The 15,430-nt window shown below is 33.2% G+C and overlaps 2 protein-coding genes across 5 annotated transcripts in view; one reads left to right on the forward strand and one right to left on the reverse strand.

The window, feature by feature from the left end:
- The window catches only part of LOC123703079 (protein MTSS 2-like), a 144,953-nt gene that overhangs the window by 123,390 nt on the left and 6,133 nt on the right, over positions 1 to 15,430 (forward strand). The window contains exons 5-18 of one of the 4 annotated variants that reach the window (XM_045650957.1): positions 354 to 570; positions 1,063 to 1,179; positions 1,622 to 1,729; positions 1,841 to 1,976; positions 2,769 to 2,860; positions 3,075 to 3,164; positions 3,673 to 3,763; positions 4,357 to 4,449; positions 5,289 to 5,389; positions 5,900 to 6,005; positions 6,292 to 6,389; positions 12,206 to 12,320; positions 13,788 to 13,964; positions 15,084 to 15,193. In XM_045650957.1, the coding sequence (XP_045506913.1) occupies positions 354 to 570; positions 1,063 to 1,179; positions 1,622 to 1,729; positions 1,841 to 1,976; positions 2,769 to 2,860; positions 3,075 to 3,164; positions 3,673 to 3,763; positions 4,357 to 4,449; positions 5,289 to 5,389; positions 5,900 to 6,005; positions 6,292 to 6,389; positions 12,206 to 12,320; positions 13,788 to 13,964; positions 15,084 to 15,193 (1,651 nt within the window). The remainder of the gene's footprint in view (positions 1 to 353; positions 571 to 1,062; positions 1,180 to 1,621; positions 1,730 to 1,840; positions 1,977 to 2,768; positions 2,861 to 3,074; positions 3,165 to 3,672; positions 3,764 to 4,356; positions 4,450 to 5,288; positions 5,390 to 5,899; positions 6,006 to 6,291; positions 6,390 to 12,205; positions 12,321 to 13,787; positions 13,965 to 15,083; positions 15,194 to 15,430) is intronic. The other 3 variants (XM_045650958.1, XM_045650960.1, XM_045650959.1) reach the window with 3 other exon arrangements.
- On the reverse strand, positions 6,919 to 10,622 carry LOC123703084. Its single transcript, XM_045650967.1, has 5 exons — positions 10,558 to 10,622; positions 9,567 to 9,596; positions 8,207 to 8,396; positions 7,613 to 7,752; positions 6,919 to 7,237 (listed from the first exon to the last, which is right to left on the reverse strand). The coding sequence occupies exons 1-5, from the start codon at positions 10,587 to 10,589 to the stop codon at positions 7,159 to 7,161; spliced, it is 471 nt and encodes a 156-aa protein (XP_045506923.1). The 5' UTR covers positions 10,590 to 10,622; the 3' UTR covers positions 6,919 to 7,158.

Genomic DNA, 15,430 nt, shown 5'->3' on the forward strand with positions numbered 1-15,430 from the left:
AAACTGCGTATGAGCTGTCGATGTATTTATTCTATTGCCAGGAAGGATAACTTTACTATATTAGAATGCTTGACTTTTAAAATTAAAGAGATGGTAGAAAAATGATTTTAAGCGATTAGGTAATGTGAATATTGTGTGGTCTGTAGGTTCTGATGGAATATAACAATCAATTCATGTAAATAAACAAAACAAATAATATCTAGGTGAAGCATTTTTTTAAATAATATGTTTACAAAATTAGATCCAATTTAATTTTTATCACTCCGTTAATTTTCAAATCTCGAGGTCTGCTATGCTGTTGAATAAATATATTATTTAAACGAAGCGTCTGATAAAGTTTTTTTTAATTCCAGCACACTAATGGAGCGCCTAATAACACCGCTATCTGAACGCGCCGAAGAATGGCGTCGTGGATGCAACGGCACCGGTGCTCTGAGCCGTGAGCACGCACGGGAGTGTAAACGTGCTCGTGCAGAACTCAGACGCAGGGTGCATGAAACGCAGAGGCAGTCGAGGAAGGCTAGGCGAGCGACGCCTGATTTGAAGAGACGAAATGATGTGTCGTTACAGGTGAGGTGGTAGAAGATAGAGTTCTATAATAGTGCTGTAGGAAGGCGGTGTGGTTCTACCTGCGATATTCGAGGAAGATGACAATATATCTATACCATAGAAAGGAGGTGATACTGCAGGTGAGGTGATAGAACATATAGTTTAAAAGGAAGCTTGTGATGTAGAGGATTATGTGGTAAATGCAGCAATAGGCAAGCAATTGACAGCAGAGTAGATATTGTGTCAGAAGATATCGTTTTAAAAGATTAGCTATGAACGAATATAATATTATTTCGTACACACGATGTAGAATTAATAGATGAAAACGTTTGCAATTTAGATACAAAGAAAGATTAAATATATCATATTTATGGAAAAGAACACTACTTTTGTTACAATCAGATGATGACACGAATCGTAAGAATGAGGATAATTCTTCAAGCGAAATATTTGCAAATAAATATTACTTATGCGTTTAATATTGGTTTTTAGTAATTTTGGTGTATTTTATAGGATATACAAGAGCGCAAAGAACAATTGGAGGAAATGGAAGAGAAAGCCGTGAAGGCAGCACTTATAGAGGAGAGGAGTCGCTTCTGTCACTTCGTTTCGTTGCTCAACCCTGTTGTGGTAAATATTACGAATTCAAAATGTAAATCTTGGAAATTGTGGATTGTGAAATCTACTATATACCTATTATGTAGATACTGATTGAATAAAATAGAATTAAGGATTTGTTTCCCTACCACTTAGGTTTCGTTGTTGGTTGGTTTCTAAATATTACTGTAAATTCAGATTGTTTGTCTATGTCAAACTATAGTTTTCATCAAACTTCAAAATAATCTTTTTTCTTAAACCGAAAATAGAGATCGGTACAATTTTATAAAACCAGTGGTTATTTAATTTTTTTTAAATATTACTTAAGTAGTAGTAGCGTTAAATGTCAATTGTTTGGCATTAATTTACCTGCCCTATGTATTAAAATTAACATTTTATATCAGGAGTGCTGCAAGGTGCTATTCTAGGACCAACCATTACAATCTATCTCATTATACACTAAAATAATTTTCAGGAGAGTGAAGTGGCAATGCTAGCAGAGGTCGGTCACCTGCAAGAAGGTACAGAACAACTGGCTCGACACACGACAGAGCCGAGAAGCCTGCCGCCGGCCAGCTTGCAGGTGAGTTTGGTGATGCGATTGATTTGGTTGATGTTATAATAAAACGTTTACAAATGTTTTTGGTAAATTAACATTAATATCTTAATTTATATGTATTTTATGTATCTCCAGGTGATCTGCGACATAAAGTGCAGTTACAGCGGTTGGGAGGGCGGCTCTGCACCGCACTCGCCGAGCTCCTCCCGTCTCGGGAGTCGCAAGTCATCGCTCACGTCTATATGCTCTTTGAGTCACTCGGAACGGCATGGTTGGTGTTGTTTATTTGTTTGTATTTTGCTAGTGGGATCTCTGTCTGTATTTGTATTTCTATACTTTGTTTCTGTTTCAGAAAATTTAACTTTGTCTTTACCTATTTCTATGTGTATGTATACATCTACAGCTACAAATTCTTATACATACATTAGAATATGTTCGCATGCACACTTCAAGACGTATATTAAAAACTAGGTTTCCGCCCGCGCAGTCAAAGAAAAACCCGCATAGTTCCCGTGGGAAATCCGGGATTGCGCCATTCTCCCGGATAAAAAGTAGCCTATATCCTTTCTCGGGTATCAAAATATCTCCATACCAAACTTCATGGAAATTGGTTCAGTAGCTTAGGCGTGATTGAGTAACAGACAGACAGAGTTACTTTCGCATTTATAATATTAGTATGGATATTTCAGGACGTTTTTACACACGGCACAATCTGATCCAAAATTAAGCTTTTCTCTTGTGTTATGGAAATCAAATGGATGATGAACATACATATTATATAATTTTAAATATATAGAATTAATTAGCACCTAGACACAGAGCCAACATCAATGTTCATCACACACATATTTGTCCGGGGTGGGAATCGAACCCACGACCTCTAGCTTTGAAGGCTCGCTACCATCTAAGCCAACCGGCCAGAAAAATAAAAATAAAATATTATTTAAAACCCATTTTAGACCAATCCTGTTACCTGTAGAAGTTAAAGTTTCAACAAATGAACACGAGGCTCGTAGGCTCGAGGCACGTATTTAATTTTTAAATTTGGAATTTAATATTCCAGATTCAACAGTAAGTTGCTCCACACCGATATCAAACGCGTCCTCCGGCGGCGGGACCCCCGCGCCGACTGACTCGCATCATTGTCTCAATCAGGTTAGTGTGCAACTACCCACATTTTATTGTAGTTTTTTTTAAATTATTTTTTTATATGCACGTTAGTAGTACATATTTTTTAAATGCTCAGAGTCTATTTAGTTTTTATTTTTGAGCTTATAATAGTCATTGAGTTAGAAAGTGTTGTAATTTTAATACCTTGGTTTCTAGGTATTAGTTTTTTTTTATTTTTGTTTATTTTTTCATTTATCAGTCCCCATTCCGGTTGGCGAGTGTGTGCAGTACTGATTCCGGTTTTAGATCTCAAGACGCGTTGCAGCGGCCCTCGCTTTATGTAGATAATGTAATTTTTTGTTGTTATTTTTGGCTTTTTTTATTGTTTTTTGTTGCTTTTTTGTTTGTTTCATGTAATTGAGAACTTAATGCAGGGTTTCGGCTATCCTATGCTTTTTTGAAGTGAAACTTTTTAAGGCGCGTTGAGAGTAAAATTTTAAGGTCGCGTCATGGCGATACCGTCACGTCGTGAAGTAAGGCGATGATTTTAGTATTTTTGTATCTTGCTAAAGAAGTTTCACTTCTGACACGTGTACACGTTCTTTTTTCCAATTTGTTTATTTTTGTAGTTTATCTATACTTCTATACTAATATTATAAAGCTGAAGAGTTTGTTTGTTTGAACGCACTCATCTCAGGAACTACTGGTCCGATTTGAAAAATTCTTTCGGTGTTAGCCCATTTATCGAGGAAGGTTATAGGCTATTTATCATCACCCTAAGACCAACAGGAGCGGAGCAATGCGAGTGAAACCGCGCGGCACAGCTAGTATTATATTATGTATGTATTGTTTTGTAGGGCTCAGACAACCAAAGCGTGAACAGCGAATGCCTTACACCGTCGAAGACTCGCGACGAAGCTGATGACGCTCATGATATTATGAATGCCGGTGAGATTTATATTTATTTATTATTAAGCTTTAGATATTATAATTAAGGCTGATTTTTGAATCCTTGGTTAAAACTTATTCGTAGAATAGCGTATTAAACAACCATTTAAAAATGTATTCTAATTGCCAGTATTTGACAGTTTACGTGACATTTTAATATTATCGTGTAATACTTTATTGGACGGGTAAGTTTTATCCAAGGATTGAAAAATCGGCCCTTAATAATATAACATGTTTTTTGAATTAGTAAGATAGATTGTAATGTTGCAAGTATTTTTTCTTACCTTCAAATCAGCTGCATTTCTAGTAGATACATGTGAAAGAAGAAATTTTTTAAGAAAAACTAAAATTTCCTATGATAATAATTATTGACAGTTTTACCATATTTATTACCATATTTGGTGGTGTATATATATTATATATTATCGATTCCGTCCCTCGTCTTTTCTGTTTTAATAAATAGGTATCTACATTACTTATAATCTGTATGATTAAACTTCATTTGTGTGTCTTGCAACATTATCTTTACCTTTTTAATACTGTGGAGTCAAATAAATGATCTTTCTTTCTTTAATGTGTATTTTATCTTACAGCATCAGCAACTTGGCCAGATTTGAAAGACACGGCTCAATTTGAGAGAGCCGCTTCTGCTATAATGGGGGGCAGGCCGCATACTATATCTGCTGGTAAGACTCTATTTCTATGTGGAATAAGGTTCAATTTCGTCTAAATTTATTAAGTGTGGTGATGCGCGGTAGATATCTTACTGTTTTGCTGGTATATGTGGATTAAACTTGAATATTCTATAACTTTTCTTGAAGTGAATGATAGACTCTAGTAAATATATTTTTAATTGTATGCACTTATTTGCTAGGATCAGAATTTTCCATTTTATTAAATGCAACAACGCAAAATGTCTCTCCTATTACCTACCTTCCCTTGTCAAGATAGTTCGCAATTTGACCCTATAGTTTTTTTTACGGTTTAAGACATTTATTTCTCAAAAAGATTACATTTGAATCACTTACAGAGAAATAATAATAAAAATTATAAACATGTTTGCTCGCTTATCGTTGTACGTAGTAAGTAGTTTATTAACACATATAGAATACAACAAGAAATAACAAAAAAAATTGGCGGTAATTTTTATAAACATAATTTCAGACTACCCCAACGACATTCTAAAGGCTTGTGTTCTAGGTAAAGATATGCTATTTTCATGAGATATAAAATTAGTTTTATTTTTGTTAACACTTTGTTTTTACTAAATATATAATATGTATTTTAATAGTAAAAGTAATAATTTATAGGTTTTATTTATGTTTATTTTTTATTTTTATTTATATATTAATTATTTATTTTTTATTATAATATGTATTTTAAAAGATGTTTCTTTAGCAATTTCTTGAAATTTGTTATTTAATTATAAACATAATAAATATATTACAAAAGAAATTAGTTTTTTAATTATTTATCCATGCAAATATATCAGAATCCTATTTATTTAATGTTATTTATATTTTAGCAGGTTCAGAACGTGCTCACACTCGTCCCGCGCTGAGCGTGCACACATTTTCGGAGAATCAACGCGACACGGGCATATACGCTAGACCGCCATTGCCCACTGTGAGTTTTTTTGTGATTTTTTGTAATTTTTTGTCTTTTTGTATTTTTTTTTTACTTCTTCAGGGGGGCTTACTATGTTGTGTGTAGATTTTTTTAGCTTAGCGTAGTCCGATTCGTAAGATCAAACAATATTTTTTCGACATTTCAAACGGACGGGGTTGATACAAATTTACCCCACAAAAAACCTTTCTAATAATGTATAATATGATATTAACATAGTGTAAAATTTTAGGTGTTTTTGTTTAAAACTAATCGATGGTTCTCGCTTACTAGTGAATCATTGATAGATAAATTCGATATGTTGTACTGAATGTTTGTCTGTATGCCCTTTATATAATAATCGTTAATATTATATTTGATCATGTATCTTCAGTAAAGATTTGTGCATGGGACCAAAAAGGTTTCTGATTTGGTACGACCAGAAGTCAAACAGGCTACGAGGAGTCGAGATGCACGTTTAGTAATAATTATAGTTTAGAAAATTTTCATATTTTTTGTTATTTTCTACAGAGATGTTCCTCGCTAGAGAGACCTCTAGTGCCGTCTAAAGCCAACTCGATGTTACACAGCGAAATGAAACCGAAGCCGTCGTCACTACCGCCGCATTTGACTAAAGGTAATTCGATTTTTTAGAACTACTTTATGAATCCGTTAAAAAGTCCTACTAATATTATAAATGCAATGTATGTTTGTTACTCTTTCACGCAATCACTTCTGAACCGATTACAATGCAATTTAGCACACATATAGAGGGTAACTTGGATTAAGGATAGGCTTTATTCCGGAATTCCCACGGCAACGGGAACTGCGGAGTTTTCTTTGAAAACGCGGGCGAAGCCGCGGGCAGAAAGCTAGTATGTAATAAATGTTTCTTTATAATTTGCAATAAATAATTTTGACAGAAATGCCGCAAGCGTTGTATGTGAATATGTCGGAGTTGGCTACAATGGCGGCGTCACGTGCGCAGCAACAACACGGGGAATTTGCGCAACAGGAAAAGGTAAGTTTTCGTAGAAAAATTTAAATTAAATAAAATGTAAATCCATACTTAATATTATAAATTCGAAAGTAACTGTCTGTCTGTCTGTTACTCAATCACGCCTTAACTACTGAACCAATTTGCATGAAATTTGGTATAGAGATATTTTGATACCCGAGAAAGGACATAGGATAGGTTTTATCCCGGAAATCCCACGGGAACGGGAACTATGCTGGTTTTTCTTTGACTGCGCGGGCGATGCCGCGGGCGGAAAGCTAGTTATTACGAAATGACAAATATGGATGGAGGGAGAAGCGGGAATTAAGAAGGTTTGTGGAGGTGAAAGAATTTTTGAAATCGGTTAGTAATTAAAGTATTTGGTTCTTTCTTTTTGATTTTACTATTTGAATTTTAATAAAATAAATTGAAAGAAAATTATATCTTTCTGCTTTATTATATTAGCGGTGAAACAACGTTTAAGAACTTTTTCCAATAAATATTTTTGCATAATAAAGAAAACAACTTTTAAAATATGCATTTATTAAAAAAAAAAAAACTATAATAAAATCTTACATAAGCAGGAATGTAGCAGCCTAATCGACACGACCTGTGTGTTCCTTATTTTTACTAGCTTCTAGCTATTACAGACCTTATCGTTAAATATTAAAAGGCAAGAAAATCATGTTAAAAGTGATTACGTGTAGTAAACAAAAATAAAAATGAGGAGGGTAGTTCAAAAATTTCTTATAATTAAACTATAAGCTATAAAATACATTATTATAATTTAATGCTACGCAATGTCAAACACTCTCATGTTGGTGTCCTTGTCTAAATGATATATCGGTCTCTCTCGCACGGTACGCGCTGAACTGAAAACAAAAACATTGTTAAATCATAAAACTGAAGTAAAAGATGTAGATAAATTAAAAGTTTCTATCTAGTTATCTAGTTCTCGGGTTTTTTTTGTATATATTGTAGGAAACTTTTGTGAAAAGATTTTTAAAGATTTTCTTTTAGTTGAAAGCTGCATTATTACTTGGTCATTTTGATTAAATATTTTTTAATTAGGAGTGTTTTGATGTTAATTCATCATAATTCGAAGATGTTGAAAAACTTCGTGGGTTCAAAACTAATATTTTTCTATAATTTAGTTTCATCATTAAGGCTTATTTCTTAAAAATCTCGTCCATCGAATCATAGCAAGTAAATATTTTTTTAAATAAAAATAGTTTTAAAAACCTCACATTTTATCCCAATTGAACTTGGACGCCAACGACTCGGATAGCTGGCCCTCCTTAAGTTGTTTCTTCACCACTCGCTCGACCAATCGTAGCGAAGAGAATACATTTTGAACGGTCGACGGTTGACGGTTCCTTGATGTCACCTTAAAAAATAAGATAAAACTATAATCATCATTTTTGAAAAAAAAAAATACGACCTTTGAATAGTTAGATTTGGATAAATGGGTACAGCCGGAAGGCACTTAAAAAAAAAAAGAATCATCATAATCGGTTCACCCTGTCGGAAAGTCTGAGGTAACAGACACAAAAAAAATTAGTCAAATTGAGAATTGGAATTTCCTTTCAATGGGGAATTAATAGGCGAAACAGCTGAAACATAGCTATTATATTGTATAAAACAAATTCGTTTCCCGCTGCTTGACTGTCTGTAGGTCACTATGTGTAGTAGTAGTGTAAGATCTTTTAAAATACACGACGGATTTTGATGCAGTTTCTTTTTAACATAGAGTGCTAAAAGGTTTTAGTATATAATTTGTTAAGTTTAGATACGGGCGAAAGCCATAATTAAAGTATGACAAAAATACCTTAAGTACGTACCATGATTTCAACAGCATCATACAGTTTGCTAAGCTCTTTCCTCTCTCTGCTATTGAGATTGGCTGTATCAGCATCAAATACCCCACTCTCTTTTAACTTCCTAATGATATTCTGTAAGGTTATTGGAGGATTTTGGTCCAGCATCTCTCCAGATTTGTATGCAGCCTTCACATCTTCTGAGCCGTAGGGACTGGAATAAAAATAATAAAAAAATGTGTGCGTGTACTAGTTAGTGTACACACGTAAGAAGTGAAACTTCTTTATGACCTTATTTTTCAAAAAATAATTTACTCTATGCAACTTTACAGAAATACGTCGAATCACGCGTGGTAAGGATAAGAAAAAGATGGCGCGTAACGGAAAAATGTCACGCGTAACTTTAAAATTACAATTACAATTAACTTAATGTTACACTAAATTTTTTTCCAACCCCGATAAAGAAGTTTCACTTCAATAAAAAAAAAAACACACTTTAGGGTGCTTTCCCACTAGAGATGTGTGATGGTGCGTTGCAAGGGATGTGTTTGTAAAGAATCAATAGTATCGCGTGAAATTAATTGTTTTTCTAATCACCTGAGGTTTATTTTTTTTACTAATTAATATTTTCTATTTTCACTATGCAAAGATATAAAATATACTTTAATCGTTCCAGTAATTTTGTTGTTACAAAACCAACTCACAGCAAATTATGTTTACAAATATATTATCATAATTAATTGTATACAAATTCTTGCGAATCTTATACTCGTTGCCATAAAAACAGAATTTAATACACACAAGCATATAATTGGTTTTATTAATGTTATATTGATTAGTGATTGATGGAAACGAATGTTCTCTTCTTTATTGGTATTTAATGAGCATAGAGAATAAATTCCTATACGCATGTGTTTGTTGTTAGGTCATTTAAATTATTTCAGCCTTAATGGGCGTCAAGCTCAAACACAAATATTTATTGTTGTAAATATTATTGTATGTCATAACATATTTTTACCAATTATCACCGATTTGGAAAGCAGTTTCTGCAGATACGTCTTGCATAGTACTAGAAAAATATAATTAATAGGCCTATAATTAGGAACTAAAAGTCTACCATTTTTTAGTCAATGGGTTCAGTAGTTTTTTAGTCCAAGAAAAATAAACAACTTGGTAAAGAAATACATTATAACGGGCTATGCTATCAACGTTGCGGGCAACGGACTATTCTATGACGTTTTATAAAATTGTATACCTAAATATGGCATTCCTATGTATATGGAACTACAAAAAAATCTATATTAAGTTATACGCATACTAAGTTAGTTAGTAAACAGAAAGTTACGGTGTTTTCCAAAGCTAATCGATTCGATATGATACTTACCATCCTGCACTCAAGAGTATGTTGGACACCCTGTAATAATATAATAATCTTTATTTTAATAATTCATATAATTTAACAGTGCATAGTTTAAAACAAATTTGATACTCTTAGTAGGCTTAGGTCGTTCAAAATACGCAACGGACTTTGATGCGGTCTTATTATTAATAGATAACAAACAAAAATTACAAAAGTAAATGTATAGAAATGTATAGAGTGGTTCTTAAATATGGTTTTAAGTATACATATACTTAAAACCATAATTAAGAATACTTAAAACCATATTTAATTATAATTTATATAGGTAACTAGGTTTCCGCGCGCGGCTTCGCCCGCGTTCCCGTTTCCGGGATTGCGTTATTTTCCCGGGATAAAAAGTAGCCTATGTCCTTTCTCGGGTATCAAAATATGGTATTGAGAATACCAAATTTCATGAAAATTGGTTCAGTAGTTTAGACGTGATTGAGTAACAGACATACAGACAGAGTTACTTTCGCATTTATAATATTAGTATGGATTTATTAAGTTTTAAGCAAAGTGGGCGAAGCCGCGGGCGGAAAGCTAGACTATACTAATATTATGAAGGGGACTAATATTATTTGTACGGAGTAATCTTCGGAATTACTGATGAACATGAAAATTCAAACATAATAAAGAATGTTCAATAAGCATGCAATGTTTTTCAATTAATATACCATGATTCACGTATTTAATCGTATTTTATGATTAAGACTTGTAATCGCGACTCGTAAATGCGTTTTAAGATGTTAAAAACAGGTAATATTACATTGATTAAATTTTGAAAAAGTATTAAATTAACATTTAGAAATAAAATGAACGTTTAAAAAAATGTCATCACATAAACAATTAATTTATATTAGAGAATCTTAACATAAAATATTATAGTATCTTCACCGTGTGTGACGCGCTTTATTCTTACGTGAAAATATACAAATACTCTTTATAATTATAATATAACGTATAAATTACTCACAAAATATGTAATATAGTGATGAAATTTTTCATAATTCGATACGTGCGTTTGTCACAGTGCTGTTTTTCTACTGCCACTAGACGTTATACCAATACCGATATAATATGTCATAGTAGTTGTAGTATACGCGATTGAATGGTTTTGATCGTTGGTTTATGAGAATATAAATTAGTTAGATCTATCTAACACATTAAACGAGCGTATATAGCATCTGAACTAGCTTTTTTTGCCCACAATGTCAAAATTAATTGTCTCGGTACAAACTTTTATCCCCTATTTAATTACTTGGGGTTGAATTTATCAAAATCCTGTCAAAAATTCATTCCGTTCGGTCCAATAGTTTCGGTTGTGTGTTGATATATCAGTCAGTTTTCCGAATCTTAATGTAGGAATTGGCTCTACGAATTTTGATGAAATTGATCTATATAACTAGGATTCATTCGTGGAAAGTATAAAAAATATATATTTTATGTACGTAGTTACATTTGCGTTTCAAGTTTAAGTTTAGTGGTGAATAATAAAAGTATCAAATCATGTCGATCTCGATAAAATTTCTTAACGTAATTCAGCTGAGAATGGAGCATTGTTCGTAGCGTCGATGAAAACTATTCGCAAACATGAATTAACAATAACGTGCCTTATAAAAATATACTCTCAAAATATTCATAGAAGCCTAATTCATAATAAACTTAGTTTAATAATATAATTAGGTATAATGCTTTAATTGTATTTTTTTGTCTTTTGAACCTGGTGAAAAATTACTTTAGAAATTATATTTTAGTAGAATTTTTAGATGGCCACGGGGACAGGGATAGACTGTATTCTTTTCACTAGTAGACTTAGTAAAAGCAAGAACTGTATCGAAATATGTTTAGCATTCATAATATAAACACCTCAATTGTGTTCATTGTTTAAGCCAGACAATACCAATACTAGAAGATATTTTCGGTTGATAGTTTTGGTAGTTTGACAACCTACTCGTAAAATTATTATTTGCATTGAGAATTTCGCGTTGATTATAGGAAGTTAAAATTTGTTAGTACGTTATTGTAAATTCTACAATAGTTTACACATAGATTAGACAAAGATATTTTTTTTTGAAGAGTCTATATTAATATGGCCAATTACCTAAGAGATTCGTTATATTGGAAATCTAAGGATTGGATTGAAATACAGTATTGGAGATTTTTTCAGGATGTAAAGAGAGTAAGTTAAATTGGTCAATCAAATTAGAAATTAAAGAGTTTTAACTGATTTCAATACTTTTTCGTTCTCGTTGAATTTAAATTTGGGAAATCTACGAATCCGTTGAATTCTTTTATTTTTGAATTTTTTGTTTTCTTCTTTGCTATGTTTGTAATGTATATTCCTATATTATACATATTTATACAGTCTATTGGCTCGAGAGTTTGTTTGTTTTAACGCGCTAATCTCAGAATTTACTGGTCTGATTCGAAAAATTATTTCGGTGTTAGATAGTCCATTTATCAAGGAAGGCTATAGGCTATATATCATCACGCTAAGACCAATAGAAGCGGAGCACTGCGGGTAAAACCGCGGAGCACAGCTAGTGTTCTCATATATACCTATTTTAAAACTTTGTTATTTAAAAATATAATTAAATAAGTTTTTTTTTATCAAATTCCAGGTGTGCTCCGAGTCGTCAGCAAGCGAATCGTCCCTCGAATCGTCAAGTGGGTATGGAAGTCAAGGTGCTTTCGCGGCTGAGGACCACGCGCACCACCAGGCGTCGCTCGCCGATGGTGAGTCTTGTGTGTACGGGATAGAGTCGCTTTTCGTGTGCCCTGTGTGTGTGAGATAGGATGTTTTGCTTTTGGAAATGAATAGACTGGGTGGTGTGAAGCTAAGAGTTAAAAGGTAGAAATATTTTACAGGTTTTCAAAATGATAGGAGACTCAAGTCGTTTTTTTTTAATGATGATTTCTGTACATATAACTATTAACTAGCCGTTTGTTCTGGCTTCGTCCGGGCATATCAGGGATGAGAACAAAGTTTAAATGGTACTTTATTAATTCATTCGGGAAATAAACTACCCGGCTAACTATTTTCTTAGCCAACCAGGCTAATTAATTATTTTCTCAGCCTTTCGCTAGGAAAATAATTTTGAAATTCGGTCCAGTAGTAACAGAGTATATTTGGAACGAACTCTTTCCTTTTTTACATGTTAATATGTCAATCAGATTAGAATGTTTCATGGACGATCCATAATAACAAAAGTTTTATCAGAAAAATATTTCTCATTGGTTAAACCCAAAGATAAGGAAGTACTGCAATGGAAAATGAATTACAGAAATCATATAGAATCGTATATGAATTATTATTTGTGTAATTTATTTTCCCTTTCATCACCGCACTATAGTTTTGTGAAAAGAGCAGTCTATTTGTTTCCAAAGACCAATTTCACCAAAATTAATGACCAATTACTTCATTGATTAACTATTTTATGAATGTTAGAGCTAACAAGAGCAACTTTCTTCTCCGTAACTATTTTTTTCTCTCCCATCAACTCTATGAGCTAGTAAGAAAGTGTGTGCGCACGTAGCGACGCAACTCCCCATAGAGTTGATGGGAGAGACAAATAGTTGCGGAGACAAAAGTTGCTCTTGCGCGCTAGCTCTTATAAATACCGTCAAAAGTGCGAATTTTGGTGAAATTGCTTAATATTGTTAACATAATATGTATAGATACAAGATTTGTTATTGTTTTTTAATGTTAGAGCTAGTGTTGTTTTATGATGTTGATTTAATTTTAATTTGCTATTTACATTTTTTTTATATTGGAACTGGATTAATATGATGGTTAAATTGCCCTATTAAAACTAAATTAAAAGATCTCTTTATATTCTGAGGAAATAAGAAGTATTTTAGTTAGCTGTTGAAAAAATACGTAAATAAAATAACAGTCAAACTGCATCGCTGATTTTAGTTCAATCCTCAATCAAAAATCTATCAATATTGCGATCAAAAAGATCCTGTTATATATGACTACATCGTTTATTACAACAGGCTTATCAATATCATGACTCCAAAGTCTTCATTATGTCAATATTATATCTGTATGTTGTATGCCAAGAAATATAAAACAAAAAAAAGACCAGTCCACCCACGGTCATAATTATATAAAGATTAGAAAAATAATTTATTTATGACCAAAAATCATATTATTCCAAACCCAACACGCCATACAACCCGCATGTCCCGCTTACGTAGTCACGTCAGAGATAGTCACGTTACGCCGTGACGCGGTCGCCGCAGCGCGGGACAGCTTCTCCGTGTCTCTGGGCAGCTTGGAGGAAGCTGTTAGGAGCTTGGAAGAGCTGGATCAGCCAACGTTCGCTACTGTGGGCAAGCCGGCTGTGCCGAAACGTCGCCCGGTGTCTATGTCTGGTAAGTGGGGAAAAAAGCGGAGAAATTTGATGGTAAAAAGGGCTGGATAAGGGAAAGTAGATGGTAAAATGGGCAGGATACGGAATGTTGGTAAAAAGGCTTTCAGAAGTGAATGTAGCGGTTATAAAGGTTCTTGTAGAAGAGTAAGTGGGTAAGATAGCTTCTTCGTGTCTCTGAGGAGTTTGGAGGAAGCTGTTTGGAGCTTGGAAGAGCTGGATTAGCCAACGTTTGCCACTCTAAGCAAACCGGTTTCTATGTCTGGTAAGTGGAAAAAAAGCGGAGAAATTGGTGATAGAAAGGGCAGGATAGGAAGGAATAAACTAGGTAGTTAAAATTGCAGGAGAAGGAATATTCTTTAGGGTATAAGGGGATTAAAGTGGAGGTGGCGGTTAATAAGGTAGGCAAACAATATAATCAACATACAATATGTCTGGTGATAGCACTAGAAGAATGGAAGAAAGGAAAACGTGCACCTTAGAAAAGGTACTGTAGTAAAGTGTAAGTGAATGGTTTTTTATTTCCTTCATTTAGGAACACTAAATAATCAGGTTAATGCTTTCGTGAACGATAGACGATGTTTGGGACAGATTCTATAAGTACCTCGAAGAAAGACAAGATAAGGTACATGCCGATTTTACTTTTTTTACTGTTCTGTTATTGCTTGTTTTTATTTTTGTTTCTGTAAATGTTTTTATTAAAGTTAAAGCATGAGTTTTGTTTATATTATACATCTTAGTGAAATGTTTATCGCACAATATATTTAGGTTTTTATGTAAGAAGATGTAACTTTTAACAACATCATTTCTATCACAAAAACGAATATAATATGTATTTTACCTATCAGACCAATTATAAACGAATTCATAAAAAGTAAAGCTAATCATAATGTTTTTCCAATTTTGATTTTATTTTCATTGGATTTGTTTTACCCTGCTACAATTTTTCGTAGATATCTTTCTGTACACTTAGTTCACTTTTACATGTACTGTTTCCTCCGGAGGAATTTAGATGGCTAAACAGAACTTCTATGTTTTTGTATCCAGAAACTATTCTTCTTCCCAATTACTTTTTCTTACCCTTTTTCCTCATCTAAACATAATATTATGTACATATTTCTAGCGACTCCATCAGTATGGTCTCGTCGTGGTTCGTCCAGTTCAGTGGGCAAGCCTCCGCCGCCGGTACGACGCTCGTCATCTATATCGAGACCGCAGAGACCTTTTGTGCAGGTGAGGGTAGTTATGAAAAATGTATTTTTATTTATTGTTAAAATTGTACTTTTTTATTTTGAGTAGTTGGATTTCATCAGAATGTGTTTAAGTGGGATTTCAGGATTATTATATTTTATGCATAATAAGAGCAAATTACACATTTTACAATAAGAGGTTAACAGAATTGGTGACCTTACAAAGCCATCATCAAAACTATCATGTTAATTTTTCTTTCAAACAAAAGTATTTTTTATC

The sequence above is a fragment of the Colias croceus genome, chromosome 25 (genome assembly GCF_905220415.1).
Source record: "Colias croceus chromosome 25, ilColCroc2.1".
Taxonomy (NCBI): domain Eukaryota; kingdom Metazoa; phylum Arthropoda; class Insecta; order Lepidoptera; family Pieridae; genus Colias; species Colias croceus.

Excerpts from the sequence above, each read along its gene's own strand:
- LOC123703084 (XM_045650967.1), bottom strand. The coding sequence starts at position 10,589 with ATGAAAAATTTCATCACTATATTACATATTTT. Across the intron at positions 9,597-10,557 it reads ATCACTATATTACATATTTT|GGTGTCCAACATACTCTTGA; the intron begins GTGAGTAATTTA and ends ATATTATTACAG. Across the intron at positions 7,238-7,612 it reads AAGTTCAATTGGGATAAAAT|TTCAGCGCGTACCGTGCGAG; the intron begins GTGAGGTTTTTA and ends TTTTGTTTTCAG.